General features: G+C 40.0%; 1 protein-coding gene across 1 annotated transcript; it reads left to right on the forward strand.

Moving 5' to 3' along the window:
* Positions 1–4,929: 4,929 nt before the first annotated feature.
* Positions 4,930–15,827, forward strand: acvrl1 (activin A receptor like type 1). The gene is made up of 10 exons (XM_040153240.1): positions 4,930–5,526; positions 9,875–9,946; positions 11,212–11,448; positions 11,824–12,029; positions 12,129–12,228; positions 12,318–12,464; positions 12,581–12,856; positions 13,081–13,278; positions 14,191–14,321; positions 14,681–15,827. Exons 2-10 carry the CDS (start codon positions 9,877–9,879, stop codon positions 14,825–14,827), a joined length of 1,512 nt encoding a protein of 503 aa, XP_040009174.1. The 5' UTR covers positions 4,930–5,526; positions 9,875–9,876; the 3' UTR covers positions 14,828–15,827.

The following is a 15,827-nucleotide window of genomic DNA, read 5'->3' on the forward strand; positions in this document are numbered from 1 at the left end:
CGCAGCATTTTCTTTTCAACAGAGAATTTTACTGTGATTGTCAGTTTTAACAGAAGAAAAAATAACTGTAAAACAAGTTTGGAAGTGAGCTATAGACTTCTAAGATCCATTGTTGGATTTGAATTTTGGCTTGGGGTGAATAGGAGAAAACTGGAGCTACTTGAATTTGCTAGATGGCATGTAATTTTCAACATATTTAGAAAGCAGAAAATAATGTTGGAGATATTTGATGACATGTCTTAGATTTTTCTGAGGCTATTTCTTATTTCATCTCCTAAATGGTGGATCGGTAGGTGAATTCTCACGGGGATGTTACATTATACTTATTGCAGAAACCTCCAATATCATCATTTTATTTTGAAAACATTGTACATTGTGAGGACTTTACCAATCTATGTATTGTTAAGAGTATCCAAGTAGCGGGCCATCATGGTATTTATTCAAGATAACCAAAGCAATAGCAAAAGCAGTATATATACTGTATGTAAGCAAAGGCCTTCTGCAAATTAATTTATTTTATTGTTAATCAAGGACGGTGTGTGATGTAAATCACAGGGAAAAGAGGTAAATAATCCTCAAACTATGTGTTTTGTTCCTCTACACCAAATGCTCAAAAGGATAGTCTATTATGGCTGCTTTTTACAAGGCCAAGCACTGAAGTTGCGTAGGGACCCAACTACTGCAAGGTTCTTATATTTTTTTTCCTTTTCCTCCGTAATGGCAGTAATGGCACCCAGTCGAACTGATCGACTGTAACCAAAATCGGCACATTGACGGAGACACAAGTGGAGGCATAGTGTAGATGAAACAATCCGTCTTGCATCCCCATGGGTCGATGGGAAACTCACCTCAGGAAAAAAATGATACATTTTGATCACAATCTTGAGTGCAAAGTTGAGATCCCTTTTTAGTTCATAAGTGTTTACATTTCACATATAAAAATACCCGTTTGACCCAAGCATATAAGCTGGTCGATTTCCAATACAAGTTTGAACACGTTTGACTTCTCTCAAAAGCATGTTTTTTACATCTGTAAAGCTGATCTAACCTCCCTGTTATGCCACTTGCAGCATCTGTGGGATGATTTTATTCAGCAGGGTTTTGATACTTCGAGCAGTTCGGCAAAGATTCAGAAACAGGAAGTGAATCGTAGCTATGTGACACATTGTCCTTTTTTGATCAAAACTGCTCATTCAGTACATAAATCCTGCGTATACTTGCATGGACTTTTCCTTCAGTCCCTTAAACACCACTACCAGGGCAAAGTTAAAGTTACTTTTGATCTTGCAATTCTGTTTTACCGAGCTTCAAAATTATAATTCCTATGTAAAAAACAAGTCAGATCATTTTACAAATGAAATCAGTCACACTTTTCAAACACTTTTTTGGCTTCTTAAAGGCTTGTTAGTCTTCACCATAGGCAATGTGTAGCATCTACCAGATGCCTTTACTATGTCTATTTGACAGAAATTTTAATACTCCAAACTGTTTTGTTTTGGCATTTGAATGATGTTAGCAGTGAAGATACAGAAAAAAGGAACTGAGCCATATCTTTGCGACACTTTGTGTGATTGTGAGAGGAATTGATCACTGATCCACAAGTCCTCGGTCTGTCAGCGCTTTATGTACCGTGTTTGATAGGCTTTTACTTGGTCACCAGAACTGCTCCTTGCAAATTTTTTTTTTTTAGAATGTAAAGCGTTCTTACGTCTACTGAGTTACCTATGCACAGCAAAAAAACTATAGTATTTGTACATAATGTCACTCAGGAAATCTTTTGTTAATAATATGATGGGCATTATAAATTAAGCATCTATCAAAACGAAAAATCTATTTTGAGATCTAGCTGTACATTTTAAAATATTCTGTTAATAGATCAACTTGGCAACTCATACACTTGCAACTGCAATATCTACCATAACTACAACAAAATATATTTAAAGGTGTTATCTTAACAAAAAGTACTGAATTTAGATGCTGCTCTTGGAATGAAAAATTAAAGGATCGTTTCTGGGGTTATTTTAAAGTGAAAGCAAGAGATTCAGAAAGCCCAGGTCTTCTACATCTTTATGAAGTGTGAGACAGATGAAATTATGTGTTTGTATGTAAACTTGGAATAAAATTATTGACCTTTGCAAGATAGTTTGGTTTTCTTCCTACGCAGTAAACTCATGGTACCTGAAAGTACCACAAAACTGTATATTAGTGTGTTGGGTGTGGTTACACTACATATTTAAAATTTGGTGATGTACAGTGAATGAAAAAAAAATTGATTTTAAAGTTACCTCCCCAACACAGCTGTTACACTACTCCCTGAAACATCTGTCTATTTGATGAGATGAAAACAGAGTATTTTCACACTACAAATTCAATATTTCCTTAACTGGCATGCATGTGACTGATGAGCCCCTTGTCTGGCACATAACCTTGATTACTCTTTCACAATAAAGTTACTTTGAGCTTCTTAATTAAGGAAGCCTCTAATGCGCTCTCTTGAGTGGCATGGGGTGGCTTTTGAACCCTTTTCTGTAATCTTTTAATCCAACGTGCAGTATCATTACAATTAGCTTTTATTGTTGGTAAAAGAAAATCAAAATGGCTACTTTGATGTGTTCAAGAATATTTCATAGAATTATTTCTATGAACTCAATTTCATTTCATGTGTTTTATGCCAACATGTAATGTTCTAGCTAGCTGGGTAGCACCCATCTACAAAACAGAGAAGCTTATTTTGTTCATCTGGTCATTTGAAACACTAAACATTATATTTTCAGGTTTGAGGCTCACTTCCTCCTAAGGGGGGGAACTTGGTGACTTGAGGTCAGCTCTAAAATAAATACCAAGAGTTCAACAAAGAGTTAGACTTTAACCGGGTCTGTTAAGACACTGACTGTAAACACATATCTTCATACAGTTGTAACACAGACTGGATCCGATTGTATAGATTTTGACCTTTGAGAATGAGGTCATCACACTGTGAAGCACGAATATGACTAAATACAATTTCATTTTGACTGTATGTGCTTTGTGTTGTCGTCCACAGCTAAAATATTGACTATTCAATAGTACTGAGGTGGAAGAGAAGTAAAACTGGTCTTCTAGTTTTCAGGAATTTGCTTTAGAGAAACTCACAGTATGAAAACATGTCTGTTGAGGCAATATCAGATTTCCTCCACTCTAGATAATACAACAAATGGGGGCTTCTTAGAAAAACCTTAAGGGTATAGGACCATGTGGCTCTGTGAATCACAGAGATAAGTAGGAAAGAGAAATAAGTGCTGATTAAAAAACGAACAACAATTTATTCTGTTTTCAACATGACAGCTGATGTGAGAGCTTCCAGCTGTGTCTGCAGCCGTAAGCCAAAAACTGAGAGATTACAGAGCCTGAGAAAAAGGTGGGGAATTTATATCACAGACATGAAGACATCTCTCTCAGGCTCTACTGAATGAAGTGTTTTCACACAGCAGAGTCTCTGTGGCATCTAAGAGATCACACTGTATTTGCCACAGAGACGCACCTTGACTGCCAGAAAATTGCGGTAACAGAAAGTTACTTGAACACCATTGTGTTATCCTCAATTTGTGTGGACATGTCAGCTTTACAGTGCTTATCAAAAACTTTAAAAATACAGATCAGCTGGATAAGTGATTTTTTTAAGAAAAATGAGTTTCGTTAGCCTGTTTCAAATTAATCTGCTGAAGGTGGAAAGTTTCCTGTGTGAACGTCAAAATCTGAGTTTACGACATGTATGTATGAGCATGATTTTCTGAACGAGTTGCGAAGTCAGTCATGGTCCAATATGCAGCTTACACAAGTGTGATGTGGAAGCTTGAGTACGCACACAATACACTGGACTTTTCAGTAAAGTAGGAGACATCTTTTGTCCGGCGGTTAAAGTGGCTATAATAAATATTTTTATAATACCAATGTATCAAATGACAACGTAGAAACAATGTGACAATGTTAAAGAGAACGTTTGTAGTGACAGGCCCGCAGAGAATAATCGCCTGAGTCTGCCACTACCTTCAGCCTTACGGAACCTTGTAGAGAGTTTGAGCTCATTGTTTAGCTGCCCGGTTCGCAACTTAACTATTTTGGTTCACTCTCACCACTCTCATGCCATTGTCCTGGGCCACAGCAGGCAGCTGTTTACAGCTCTACAAAAGCTCTTAAATCCCACAGTACACTATGTATTCAGCTGACAGACACGGTTACGGACTAACCGTTGAACATAGTGGAGCTAAAGGGCCAGATATTTCCTTCAGGAGTCGGTAGAGGCCAAAAAACCCGAGCTAAAAGAGTGAGTAAAAACATGAAAATGAATGATAATGTTGCTCCGTAGCTGGTGGATTTGAAGTATCTGATATGTCAATGTTGTGTTCAAAATTTCAGAATCTCCCAAGTGTGCAAAAAAAAAAAAAAAAATTTGTTATTGCAGGTTTATCTTCTGCAGCAGAAACAAACGTTTGCAAAATCATAGATCCTGGAGAACGCCACATACTATTAAGAATTTTAGGTAACTGAACTTTTTGTGGTAAACATATCAGACACAAATTATATTTCCAAGCAAAGAATTTTCATATTTCTTAAAAAAAAAAAAACTCTTGAGGGGGTCTTTAAGTTTATCTTTTAAAAAGCATGGTAAAACCTCCATTGACCTCTGATCTTGCCAAAAAAAAAAAAAAAAAATGATTATGGTTTAATAACTGATTAGTGCTTCCCGTTTTACCCAAAGAAATGTTATTGTATCATAGTGGTGTCTCAGAGGCACATTCCTGTCAGTGCAGTGCAGACACCAGTCCACAGGGGAAAGAGGAAAATGAGAGGTTTAGCAAGAAACAGGAAAACCGCTATGAGAACACATTCCAGGCAGAGCAGACCCTGTACGGGACAATAAGGGGTGGGACAAAACTGTATACTATTTAAAAAAAAAAAAAAAAAAAAAATCTGTAATCTCGACTTTAGATCAGGAAGACAGACAACAACAAAGAACTTTATAAGTTAATGGGACAGGACTTGCAGGGAGCCGCCACTTGTTCCGAACCGACGACGATGGTTCATGTGGTCGGTTTATCAGCGCAGATTTAAACCGAGATGAGATAGGCGACGGCTCGCAGCCTGTCGCCCTGCCAGGACGCAGCTGCCAGCTCCCCTTTATCCCTCACTTCCTCCGCGTTGCTTCTCTCTCGGCGTTAAACGCGTAAGCAGTTTTAACGTTATTTTTTGGAGCAAAGAGGGCAAGGCTGCGGACGACGTCGTCGCAGAAAACGGCGGGTCGGTCGCCCCCCCGAAGCAGAAAAGGATGTGAGCTCTCTCTGGATCAAACATCTGCAGCCGAGCCGTTTTGACGAAAAGTAAAAGTATATACCGCTGTACTGAAATGGAGCCGGCTGTCTTTTGAACTTCTCCTCTGACAGCTTTTATTTGAAATACGTTGGCCACGGAGGGACACTGCAAGCTATCTTTGATATGGGAGACGCGCGGCGCTTGCATCTGTTAAGTTAAAAGGCGAGCAGGAAACAGGTAATGGTTTAAGAAAAAATATTCTCTCTTGTTCTATATAGGTGTCGTATGCTGTACTGTGAGGGCTTGATAAGCCAAGACACAGCTGACATTGAACTCAGATCACCTTTGACAGCCTCATAAAAGACTCCCCGTGTTTCCAGATGTGAACCAACAGGTGTCAAGAAGTGGCCTACCTGAACCAAAGACAAATTGAGGGCGTTAGACAGGATTTTAACCTATTCCTTCATTTTATTACCTGTCTACAAGCCACGATTTGTTTAGCTTCTGCCCTATGGTGATGCTGGTCTTATATATACTTCTCTTTTGTCGTTATTAATGATTTCTCATTCATGGGCAGCCATACTAAATTACTTAGAGTGTATTGATCTTGTTGAGGTACTAGTACTTTACTGGAGCATTTCCATTTTGTGCTGCCATACACTTCTACTCTACTACATTATAAGAGGCAAATTTTGAAGTAGCTTGCTTTTTACTCCACTGCATTTATTTTACAGCTCTCGTTACAAGTATAGCTAGACTGATATGGCGATAAAGCCGAAGAAATTGGTAGATATTAGCTTATCACGGCTGATGTGTAACTAGATACTGCAGAACAGAAATGTCAAAGATAAGCTTGAGGTAATTTTTTTAATGCTTTTACTTGTAATGGAGTATTTTTTACTGTATCTTATACATGTAAATCCTAAATCTGAGCTGTATTTATCCTCCCTGCACATATTTTACTTGCCCCTCTCCTTCACCAATTCCACACACACAGACACACACACACACACACACACACACACACACACATACACGTGGCCCTTTTTGACTATAGGTAATGATGGAAGTCTCGCAGGCTGTTTCCTCGTAGGTGCTGTTGTTGTGAGTCACTCACAGCAATACCCAAACCTCCGTGTATTTGTCTCTTTTTATTTCTTCTACCCTTGTGCAAAGTATGCCTGAGGTATCTTTGTCCTTTTTTCCCCAGACATCCATTCAGTGTAGTATGTGTATGTATATGAGAGCATGCAGGCAGCAACTGAGTCGTAAAACTTGCCAGGAATGCAGAATTCTGCAGAGTGATGATACAGTCAGTCTGTTGCTGTAACACTGCTTAAAGTCACTTTCCAGAGACAGAGTTATAGGGTTTTTTGGTGCGATGAGGCTCAGTGGAGGGGCCGTTGGAGGCTGCTATGCTGCACCATGCCCCCACCATCCACCTCTAACCACACAGTCATCTAGATGGAATGAGAGATCTGCCTCCCTGAGTCAATGCTCTGTAGATGAGAGGAAGAGATGACAATGGATCTTTTCCCCTTGGGTCATGTGGTTTTAGCATTGAACAGAATAGAGACAAACAGGAGAGAGCTTAGAGAGGAAGTGTGCTGGAGTCTAAAGTAAGGCAGCCATGATGGAGGACATGATTACTGCTCTCTCTGAAGTCAGGACCCTGTGGATGATAAAATGATAGCTAGAGAAATAAAACACAGTTGTTCTCCTCCACTGAGAATAAGTTCATTCTGTGGGTGGAGTTGTGTTTATACTTTTTGGACCCAAAGATTAACCACGGTGACATTTAGTCTGCATGATACAGGAAGTGGTCTTTGCTGTTTGATTAAAATATAGCTTGTGGTTTTGGCGCGCTTCTAATCGGTTGAGCTGGAGCCCCACAGCTTACCTGCAAAAGATTTGTCAGATTTCTTCTGTAAAACTGAAATAACCTAATTTATCAGAGATTACATGTTTGATTGGACACTTTGATAAACATGTGAAACTCCATTCAGAACATGTTCTCATTTTTAAGGACAGCCAGGTACTGTATATGTATTCTTGAAATAAATGCACTTTAAAGAAAACACATAAAACTTGAAAGGAAAAAGACACCAATAGTATAAAATCAATGTCTCTTCAGTGACATTTGACATGACCAATTGAAACGACTAAGATAATGTGATCCTTTCCTGTGATTTGTACTTAAATATATCTAGCTAGATGCATCAAAAATGGAGGAGGATATCCGTAGTTTTTGCTGACATGTGCAAGCTCCACTGCCAGATGCGTGCGGTTCAAGGGTTATTTGCTGTGAGGTATGTGAGGTAATACAGCTATTTCAATAAGAATACTTTTGATGGCAAAACATGCACTGCTGTTCTCTTACAGCAAGCAATGGCCAATATACACCTAGAATAATGACCATTTTAGAGAGCATACTTCCATTTTTATTTACACAGCCTGCCTCGGATTAGCCAAAGCAGGATTCTATATACATAAGATATTATACTGTTTTTTTGTTTGTTTTTTATATGTTTTTTGTTTTTGTTTCTTGGTGACATTTGGGACAATGAATTTGGGACTTTTGTCTTAAGTTAAGAGAAAAGTAAAGTTGATATTAAGATAGGACTGTACCTGACCCAGAATTTTCCAAGTCGAATCTGACTCAGTGTTCTACATTATTTTTAATAGACTGTCTATCTCGTGTGACTTTTTTTCCTTTAAGTATACAAGAGATGTAAATCAGTTGCTTAACATTGGTTCAGTTAGGTTCACAACTCAGTACTTGGCAATTTCAATTTGAGTGCTTTTTTGATTAGATATGTAAATTAAATTTTAATCTGGTAACAAATAGAGAAAATTGTCTATCCATCAAAAATGAAAATGTGTAGTAATGATAGCCAGACTGTCCACACTGGGTTACAAAACAACTACACAGGTATATATAAAAGTAGTTTAAAAGGCCAGAGGGATTCATTCCATTAATCTGTTTTACCAGAGTGATGCAGTTACAGGAAATTGAACAATGAGAGACTGATGACCAACTTCATTGCCTTGAACTTGATTAGGTAGCCAAGCTCATTTTGTGGTGTATTACTTACATCAAGCTTTAAGGCTCTAGTTGATTCTCTCACAAAATGGAAGTCTAACATCTGGAATTACCTGTAATTCCTACCCTGTAGTTTACTGTGGAATATGGCTTGCGCAAGGGCATCCAAAACTTAATATTAGACATTTTGCTACTTTTGAGACAAAACTAGACCTTACAAAATTTTTTTAGCCTAACATTTTATCTTGTATATATATATCTTGTGTATATATATATATATATATATATATATATATATATATGAAAGAATACTGGCGGCCGAAGGAACCACATCACATCTGTTTTGGACTCTAGTCAGCCTCAGTGGCAACTGTCTCATTTATCTGACTCCACACGGATTCACAGGCCAACTGGCACTCATCTCAGTCCAACCAGTTGAACACATTTGAGATTTAATATAAGCCCCCATCCGCATCATAGTTTACAGGACAGACCTCAGGTGTTGTTTGAACAGGTCATTTTCCCCTTGTACTCTGTTGATTAAGGAAGTTGCCAGCAGGTCATGGTCAATGCAGAGTCTGATAAAAGCAAATGGTGCCTAACCACATCAGCCAGCTGAACTGCTCCTAACTCTCAGCACCTCTCCAACAGAGAGGTAGAGTCTACATTTTGCACAGAACATAAAAAACCAAGGAGGCTTTTAGGCAAAACTTCTTTTTTAAAGCTGAACATGTGCATCCATTTAGGCCTACTTCATCTTTAGCAGAGCATAAGTAGCAATAAAATAAACATAGGATCTGTACAGTAGGCGTTTTACAGTTCTGTGCTTTGAAAATGATTGTACTCATCTTGTACTTTACTAAAAAACTAAACTAATTTACATTTAGTCACAGTTTAATCATTATTTCAACTAACTGTAACTTGTCTAAGCTCAACTGGCTGTCTAGTTAGTTAGTTAGTTAGTCGTGTATAACGACCCTCCAGCTTGCGTGACCCTCAGCATTGCAGCCCTAAACAATGAGCAGACCTGAGTCTCGCCAGCCAGCCGGGTGGGGCCACTCAATGGCAGGAAGCACAGCCATCAATATTTACACTGCAAGCAGGGCAGTCGAGGAGTCGACAGGCCTGGAGCCTGGGTAGCACAGCGCCACACACAGTCTCAACACACATACACAAACACTCTGGAGTGCTGTTACAGCCTCCCTTCCCTAAGCCCCCTTTTCCCACCCAATGCAATTACAACACAGGCAGACAGGCTGGGCCCTCGGACTGTTGTTTTTGACCTCATAACTTCCTCTGCCAAAGAGTCCGGGTTTTAACCACTGCTCGACTCCTCATGGACACCACTATTAAGTTACAGTCTGTAAATTCCAATCACATAGCAGTTAAAATGTCAGGGCAATGGCCTTATTTTTCCATTATGTCCCAAATTAATACTCTGGTTTCTCATTATGACAGTTCCTAATAAAGAGACAACACTAACTGTATTTTGATCATTTGATTATATTAACAGTTATTAATTGCTTTGTTCCTGTGTCACAGAGATGGGAAGCTCTGCTCTGCTCACAGTGGTGCTAGTTGGAGCATTTCTGTGGATCTCTACCACCCATGCAGGTGAGTTAATGGTTAGATAGAAAATGTTCATTGTTTTAAAAAGTACTTGCTCTGTTCCGTTCAATTAAAGCTCGATTGAAGGATACTTTTTAATGTTGACACTGAATCAGATAACTCTAATGTGAATGGGGCACTAGTACTGCAGAACCCACTTACACAATACAGCTTCTAGTTCTTTGTTTTCGTTCTCCAGCCTGCACATAGACTGCATGGTTCAGTTTCATGGTTCTCACAAACCCTCCAGTATGAAATAATAGGCGGCTGTTTTCACCAACAAGCTCACACAAGTTGATTGTACACCACCGGCCTGGTATGACAAGGCAGAGTCAAAGTAAGGTGAGTGGCTGGTGAAGAGAGTAGAATGGCAACTCAGGAGTTGGTGGACCGTACCACAGCTAGAATGTCCGACTTACATTTGTCTTCCTGCCCCCCAGTGGCCAAAAATTTCAAAATGCAGCTTTAACCATTTTAAACAAGTAGTCTCGTTTTTATTTTTTTCACTTATTTGTGGGTTATATGTTCTTTCATCAGGGTTCTTCTGAATTTAGTTTCAGACGGTAATTTATATATATCACAATGCTTTTGCTGCAGGTCGTTGTGCCTTTTCATGCACACCCACTATCTGTAGACAGTTTAACTTGTATGATACTACATGCAGCCCAAGAATTCAGGCTTTGCCAACTGACCTGGTCATTACTTCCTACACACACACTGGGCATCAGATCACCTAATTATAACTCAGTGAAACAAAGAAAATCTTTAGTACCTTAATGCTGAAGCTCGCAAAGTAGGGAGAATTTAGAATATGAAAATTCCTCCGATCACCATGAACATCACACTTCTTCATTGAGTAATTCAGACTTTTCAATTTCTGTTTTTTCATTTTTTCTGCTACTTGTATTCAGACACACTGTGTACTTTATAAATTCAAGCCAAAAATATTTCTACTGGTTAACCTCACAGCCTTGCTCATCTATGTGTTGTCTTGTTTCCCTCAAGGAAGCCAAGGTCTCTTTACAAGTACAGTTTATCACTTTGCTACTAAGCTTCTAAAAATTATTTGGAGTGTGTTTGGCTTTGCTTTTGGTTTACATTTCCCAGATGAATCATATTTGGTAGGTTTTTTCTCAATTTATTATTGAATGATAAGATTGTGTTATTATATGCGCATAGGCACGCACACAGCTTGCTTTGTGCCTGTGTGCGCTCACGTGTGTGATTGCCTTTCTGTCAGCACTGACTGTGTGTATTTCCTTGTGCTTCAGGTACCGAAGATGATGGGAAGCTGCTGTGTACATGTGAAAATGAGAAAGGCACATGCATGAATGGAACTTGCAGAGGAGACATCTGTTTCTACTCCTGGGTGCGCGGCGATGAGGAGAGAGGCTGTTTCCCTGCGGCTCTCTACAAGGAGCAGTGCCTCTCCTCTTTTGAGCGCTTCTTTATGTACTGCTGCAAAGAGAAAGAGTGCAACGCCCTCGCCACACCACCTCCAAACATTAGTCAGTACCCAGAGCAATTGCGTTACAATATTTGAACATCACATCTGTGAAACTTGAAGGACCAATTTGATACCGAGCCTCATGATCATTTAGTCCTTTCAGGCTCATCCCACATTTCAGTACATATCCTGCTTTACTTTGTACTGATGGGATTCAAAGCTTACCTCTAGATAGTAACTAGTTCCCCCTTGTGGTCAGTTACTGCAAATTACATTTAAACCAAAAATAATTCCAAAGTTAAATATCTTCTCCTCAATGTAGTTAAATGTTCTCTACTGATTTCCCAAACTGAAATGTGTGTGTGTGTGTGTGTGTGTGTGTGTGTGTGTGTGTGTGTGTGTGTGTGTGTGTGTCGAAATGCTTATGTGACTCCAGATGGAGAACCGACAACAACGCCCTCAGCATTACCTCGTCCGGAGCTGTGGATCAGCGTGTCTTTGCTGCTGTTAATCATTACTGGCGGTGTGTGTGGCCTGGTGCTATACCTGCGCTTCCAACGTGCACGCTGCAGACTGAGAAATGCTGAAGACCATGATGTCTCCATGCCCAAGGTCCCTAATGGAGATGATCCCACATATGGTGTAAGAGATGTTTGATGTTCGACATGAGACAGAATATTATCAAAAGATTTTCAAAGTTAAGTTCTCACATATGGAGTATCTCTATGTCTCTTTCTACAGGATATCTTTGATGAGTTTTGTACATCAGGGAGTGGGACAGGGCTGCCCTATCTGGTCCAAAGGACCATGGCCAGACAAATCTCACTTGTCGAGTGTGTCGGTCAGTCTCCTTCCTCACCACGGCTGCTCCTCTTTGGCCTTATTTGATTATTGCTCTGCTGTTGTATAATTGTGTCATTCTGTTGCCAGGTAAAGGCAGGTATGGGGAGGTGTGGAGGGGAACTTGGATGGGGGAAAGTGTGGCTGTCAAGATCTTCTCCTCTAGGGATGAGCAGTCCTGGTTCAGAGAGACAGAGATTTACAATACCGTACAACTGCGACACGACAACATACTGGGTATGCAGCAGATTCTTCTGATGCCTTTCCTGTGCAGAGAAGGGTGCAGTGTAATTTCAAAAAGCACCAACCAAAACGCAGACACTGAAACAGCCACCTTATATTCTTGCTTTTAGGTTTCATAGCCTCTGACATGACATCCAAGAATTCCAGCACCCAGCTGTGGCTCGTCACTCACTTTCATGAGCTGGGCTCACTCTACGACTTCCTGCAGTACAGCAGCTTGGAGCCAGAAAGCTGCCTGAGGATGTGCCTGTCTGTGGCCTGTGGCCTGGTCCACCTCCACACTGAGATTGTCAGCTCCCAGGAAAAGCCAGCTATCGCCCACCGAGACCTGAAAAGCCGGAACATCCTGGTAAAGCGGAATGGACAGTGCTGCATTGCTGATCTAGGTGAGGGCTATGTTGACGCAAGGGCAACAAATCACAATTGATTCGCTAGACTTCTAGTTGCATCTGTTTCCAACCTCTGATAGTTAGTGATTAATGTGTTGAGACAAAACAGGTATTTCATGCTGATTTTGATCGTTTTTCTATTGTGGCAAGTCATATTAAAGTTGGTAATGCACTGTAAATTAAAAGGTTGCATCTGTGATCTGTGCCTACTCTCTTCCCAGGTTTGGCTGTGATACATTCTCAGTCCCATGACTACCTCGATGTGGGCAATAACCCCCGCGTGGGGACCAAGCGCTACATGGCCCCTGAGGTTCTGGATGAGACTATTCGTATGGACGTCTTTGAGTCTTACAAGCAAACTGACATCTGGGCTCTGGGCCTGGTCTTCTGGGAAATTACCCGCAGGACCATTGTCAATGGTAATAAGACAACAGCCTCTTAGCATCTTGTGGCTTTTTAGTCACTTGCAGAGAGATTTAGATATTTAGTTATTACCCCTTTAAACTTCAGGAAGAAAATGGTAGACAGAGAATGTATATATATAAATGGATCTTGACGTTGAGTTGATGTATTACGCATCCACACATCATGCTGAAAATGTGTTTTCTCTGTCATGTCTGTCTGGCTCTTGTAGTGTATACATAAGAGGCAGTTAGTCCCATGTCTCTCAGCACTCCAGTGTTTTCCTAGTCTGTGTCTGTCTCTACTATCCTCTCTCATGATTAGCACTGCAGTAATTATAAACAGTCTTATCTGGTGTCAGCACTCACTTGTACATAGTCCAGATGCCCGTGAACACAATTTCTAGATGTAAGCACACATCCACATGCACAAATGCACTTAGTCCAGACAGATAGACATTCATAACTTTTGTTTGTGTGTGTGTGTGTGTGTGTGTGTGCGCGCGCTTGTGTGTGTGTTTTTACAGACAGCTGCACGCACATGGCCACACTCAGCAGGCTTTGCAGATCTCCATCCCAGTGTAGTCACCAGGGAATTGATATCTTTGCCTGCTCTCTTGTTTAGTCAAGCAAACTTTACAAAACTCCCACTACAGCCTAACTCAATTTCCAACGTGCTATTTGTATGAACAGACATTTATGTTCTGAAAATGTCTGAGATGATAAAATCCAGAGAGGTTTAACAGTTATCTACTCATGAGGTTGATAATGAGCTTTCTTACCATCTTTAACATTGCAGTCTGCATATTTCTCAACTAACCACCCCACTGAATCCCACAACCAAGATTTTTGTGAAAGTTTGGTAGTTGTTTTTCTGCTCAACTGGAGAACAAACAGAGTCTTTTTATTTTTCCTTTTGGATTGTTTTAGGGATCGTGGAAGAGTATCGTCTTCCCTTCTTTGACCTGGTGCCCTCAGACCCCAGCTTTGAGGAGATGAAGAAGGTGGTGTGTGTGGACCAGCAGAGGCCCAGTCTGCACAACCGGCTCCATTCCCACCCAGTAGGTCATCTGATGACACACACACACACACACACGCACACACACCCACATGTGCAATTATATTTTCCAGTGCTGTGACATTCTCAGTTCAGGATATCACAGCTTCTAACCTTCAGCACCCACATACAGTATTCTCAAATTTACACAGTTATACACGATAAATATGCATGAAAGCAAACACATAAATACACACACTTGATGTACTCATACACACTCACATATGGGTAAACACCGAGCACTTGCTCTGTAAAACACATAATAACAGTCCCATATAGTGCTTAAACAGAAACAGTATGGACACATGTTACACTCTACTGTGATGGCAAAGTCATGTTTTACATTTGTCTTTGTGTGTCCAGATCCTCTCGGCCATTGTGAAGATCATGAAGGAGTGTTGGTACCAGAGCCCAACAGCCCGCCTCACAGCCCTGCGGGTGAGGAAGACACTCTCCAAACTGGACCATGATAGTGACTTCAGCATCGAAAAACTCAAGCAGGACGTCTAGACCACAGCACAAGGATGAAACAGGGACACAAGATTGAAAACGCTAGAAGGGGTTTTGCACCACACTCTGAGCAGCACGAGGTGCATATCATTAGCATATTTTGAACTAATGACTCACACAGTCACTGCCTTACATTATGACTTTGAAGAGTAGTGTCTAGACTGCCACACACCCAAGGCTATGTTTTTTTGTCTAGCCTAAATTTCAACTGCCAGATTTCTGGTGCCTCAAACCAGGAGGCCCCAAAAAGAAAACTCTCAAGATTTTTTTTCCTTTTGTTATGTTCAGCTAATGAAATTTTGGATCATACAATTCCACAGCAGAGTAATTATCACCAAGCAATTCATAGGCTATTTTTCACACTCAAAGGGTTTTCTTTACCATTGTCCAAATGACCCATCGTCATGACAGACTGGAAAATCTTGCCTAGCACAATTACTCATCCTCTTATCAAGGGGAGGAGCTTTGGTATAGAGTAAAATTACACATATGGGTTTTTCCAGAATGACAAAAGCCATGAACTCCTCAGCTGCCTTTACTATAAAATACAGGAAATATGTAAGTAAAATCATGCTCATACCAAAGCACATTACCTGTTCTGTCAGCATATTTAACTTATATAAAATGAGCATTTATTATCTGCACATAGACACGTCGAGCTATTTAGTTGTACATATTCTAACAGCATTGAAGCTGTGTCACTGTTGGGTTTATTGTAAATATATTTCGAAAGGGGTATTATTTTCTATTATTCAACAGTGAGACACATTTTATATCCTTTTGTACGACACAACTTTTCAGATTTTTTTTTTTTTACATTTCTGTAGGCCTACATGTACCATCACCATCACTATGGTCAGTAAAGGAATTCACAAACAGACATGTAATAGTGAATATGTTGAATAAAAGATTGTATTTTTCAAATGTTTCTGCTGTAGATACTATTTTGTACCACTGATGTTTGCAATTCTCTCATTGGCCAGTAGAAGTCATCAGATAG

The sequence above is a fragment of the Xiphias gladius genome, chromosome 18 (genome assembly GCF_016859285.1).
Source record: "Xiphias gladius isolate SHS-SW01 ecotype Sanya breed wild chromosome 18, ASM1685928v1, whole genome shotgun sequence".
Lineage (NCBI taxonomy): Eukaryota > Metazoa > Chordata > Actinopteri > Istiophoriformes > Xiphiidae > Xiphias > Xiphias gladius.

Excerpts from the sequence above, each read along its gene's own strand:
- acvrl1 (XM_040153240.1), top strand. The coding sequence starts at position 9,877 with ATGGGAAGCTCTGCTCTGCTCACAGTGGTGCTAGTTGGAGCATTTCTG. Across the intron at positions 12,857-13,080 it reads GTGCTGCATTGCTGATCTAG|GTTTGGCTGTGATACATTCT; the intron begins GTGAGGGCTATG and ends CTCTCTTCCCAG. Across the intron at positions 14,322-14,680 it reads ACCGGCTCCATTCCCACCCA|ATCCTCTCGGCCATTGTGAA; the intron begins GTAGGTCATCTG and ends TTGTGTGTCCAG.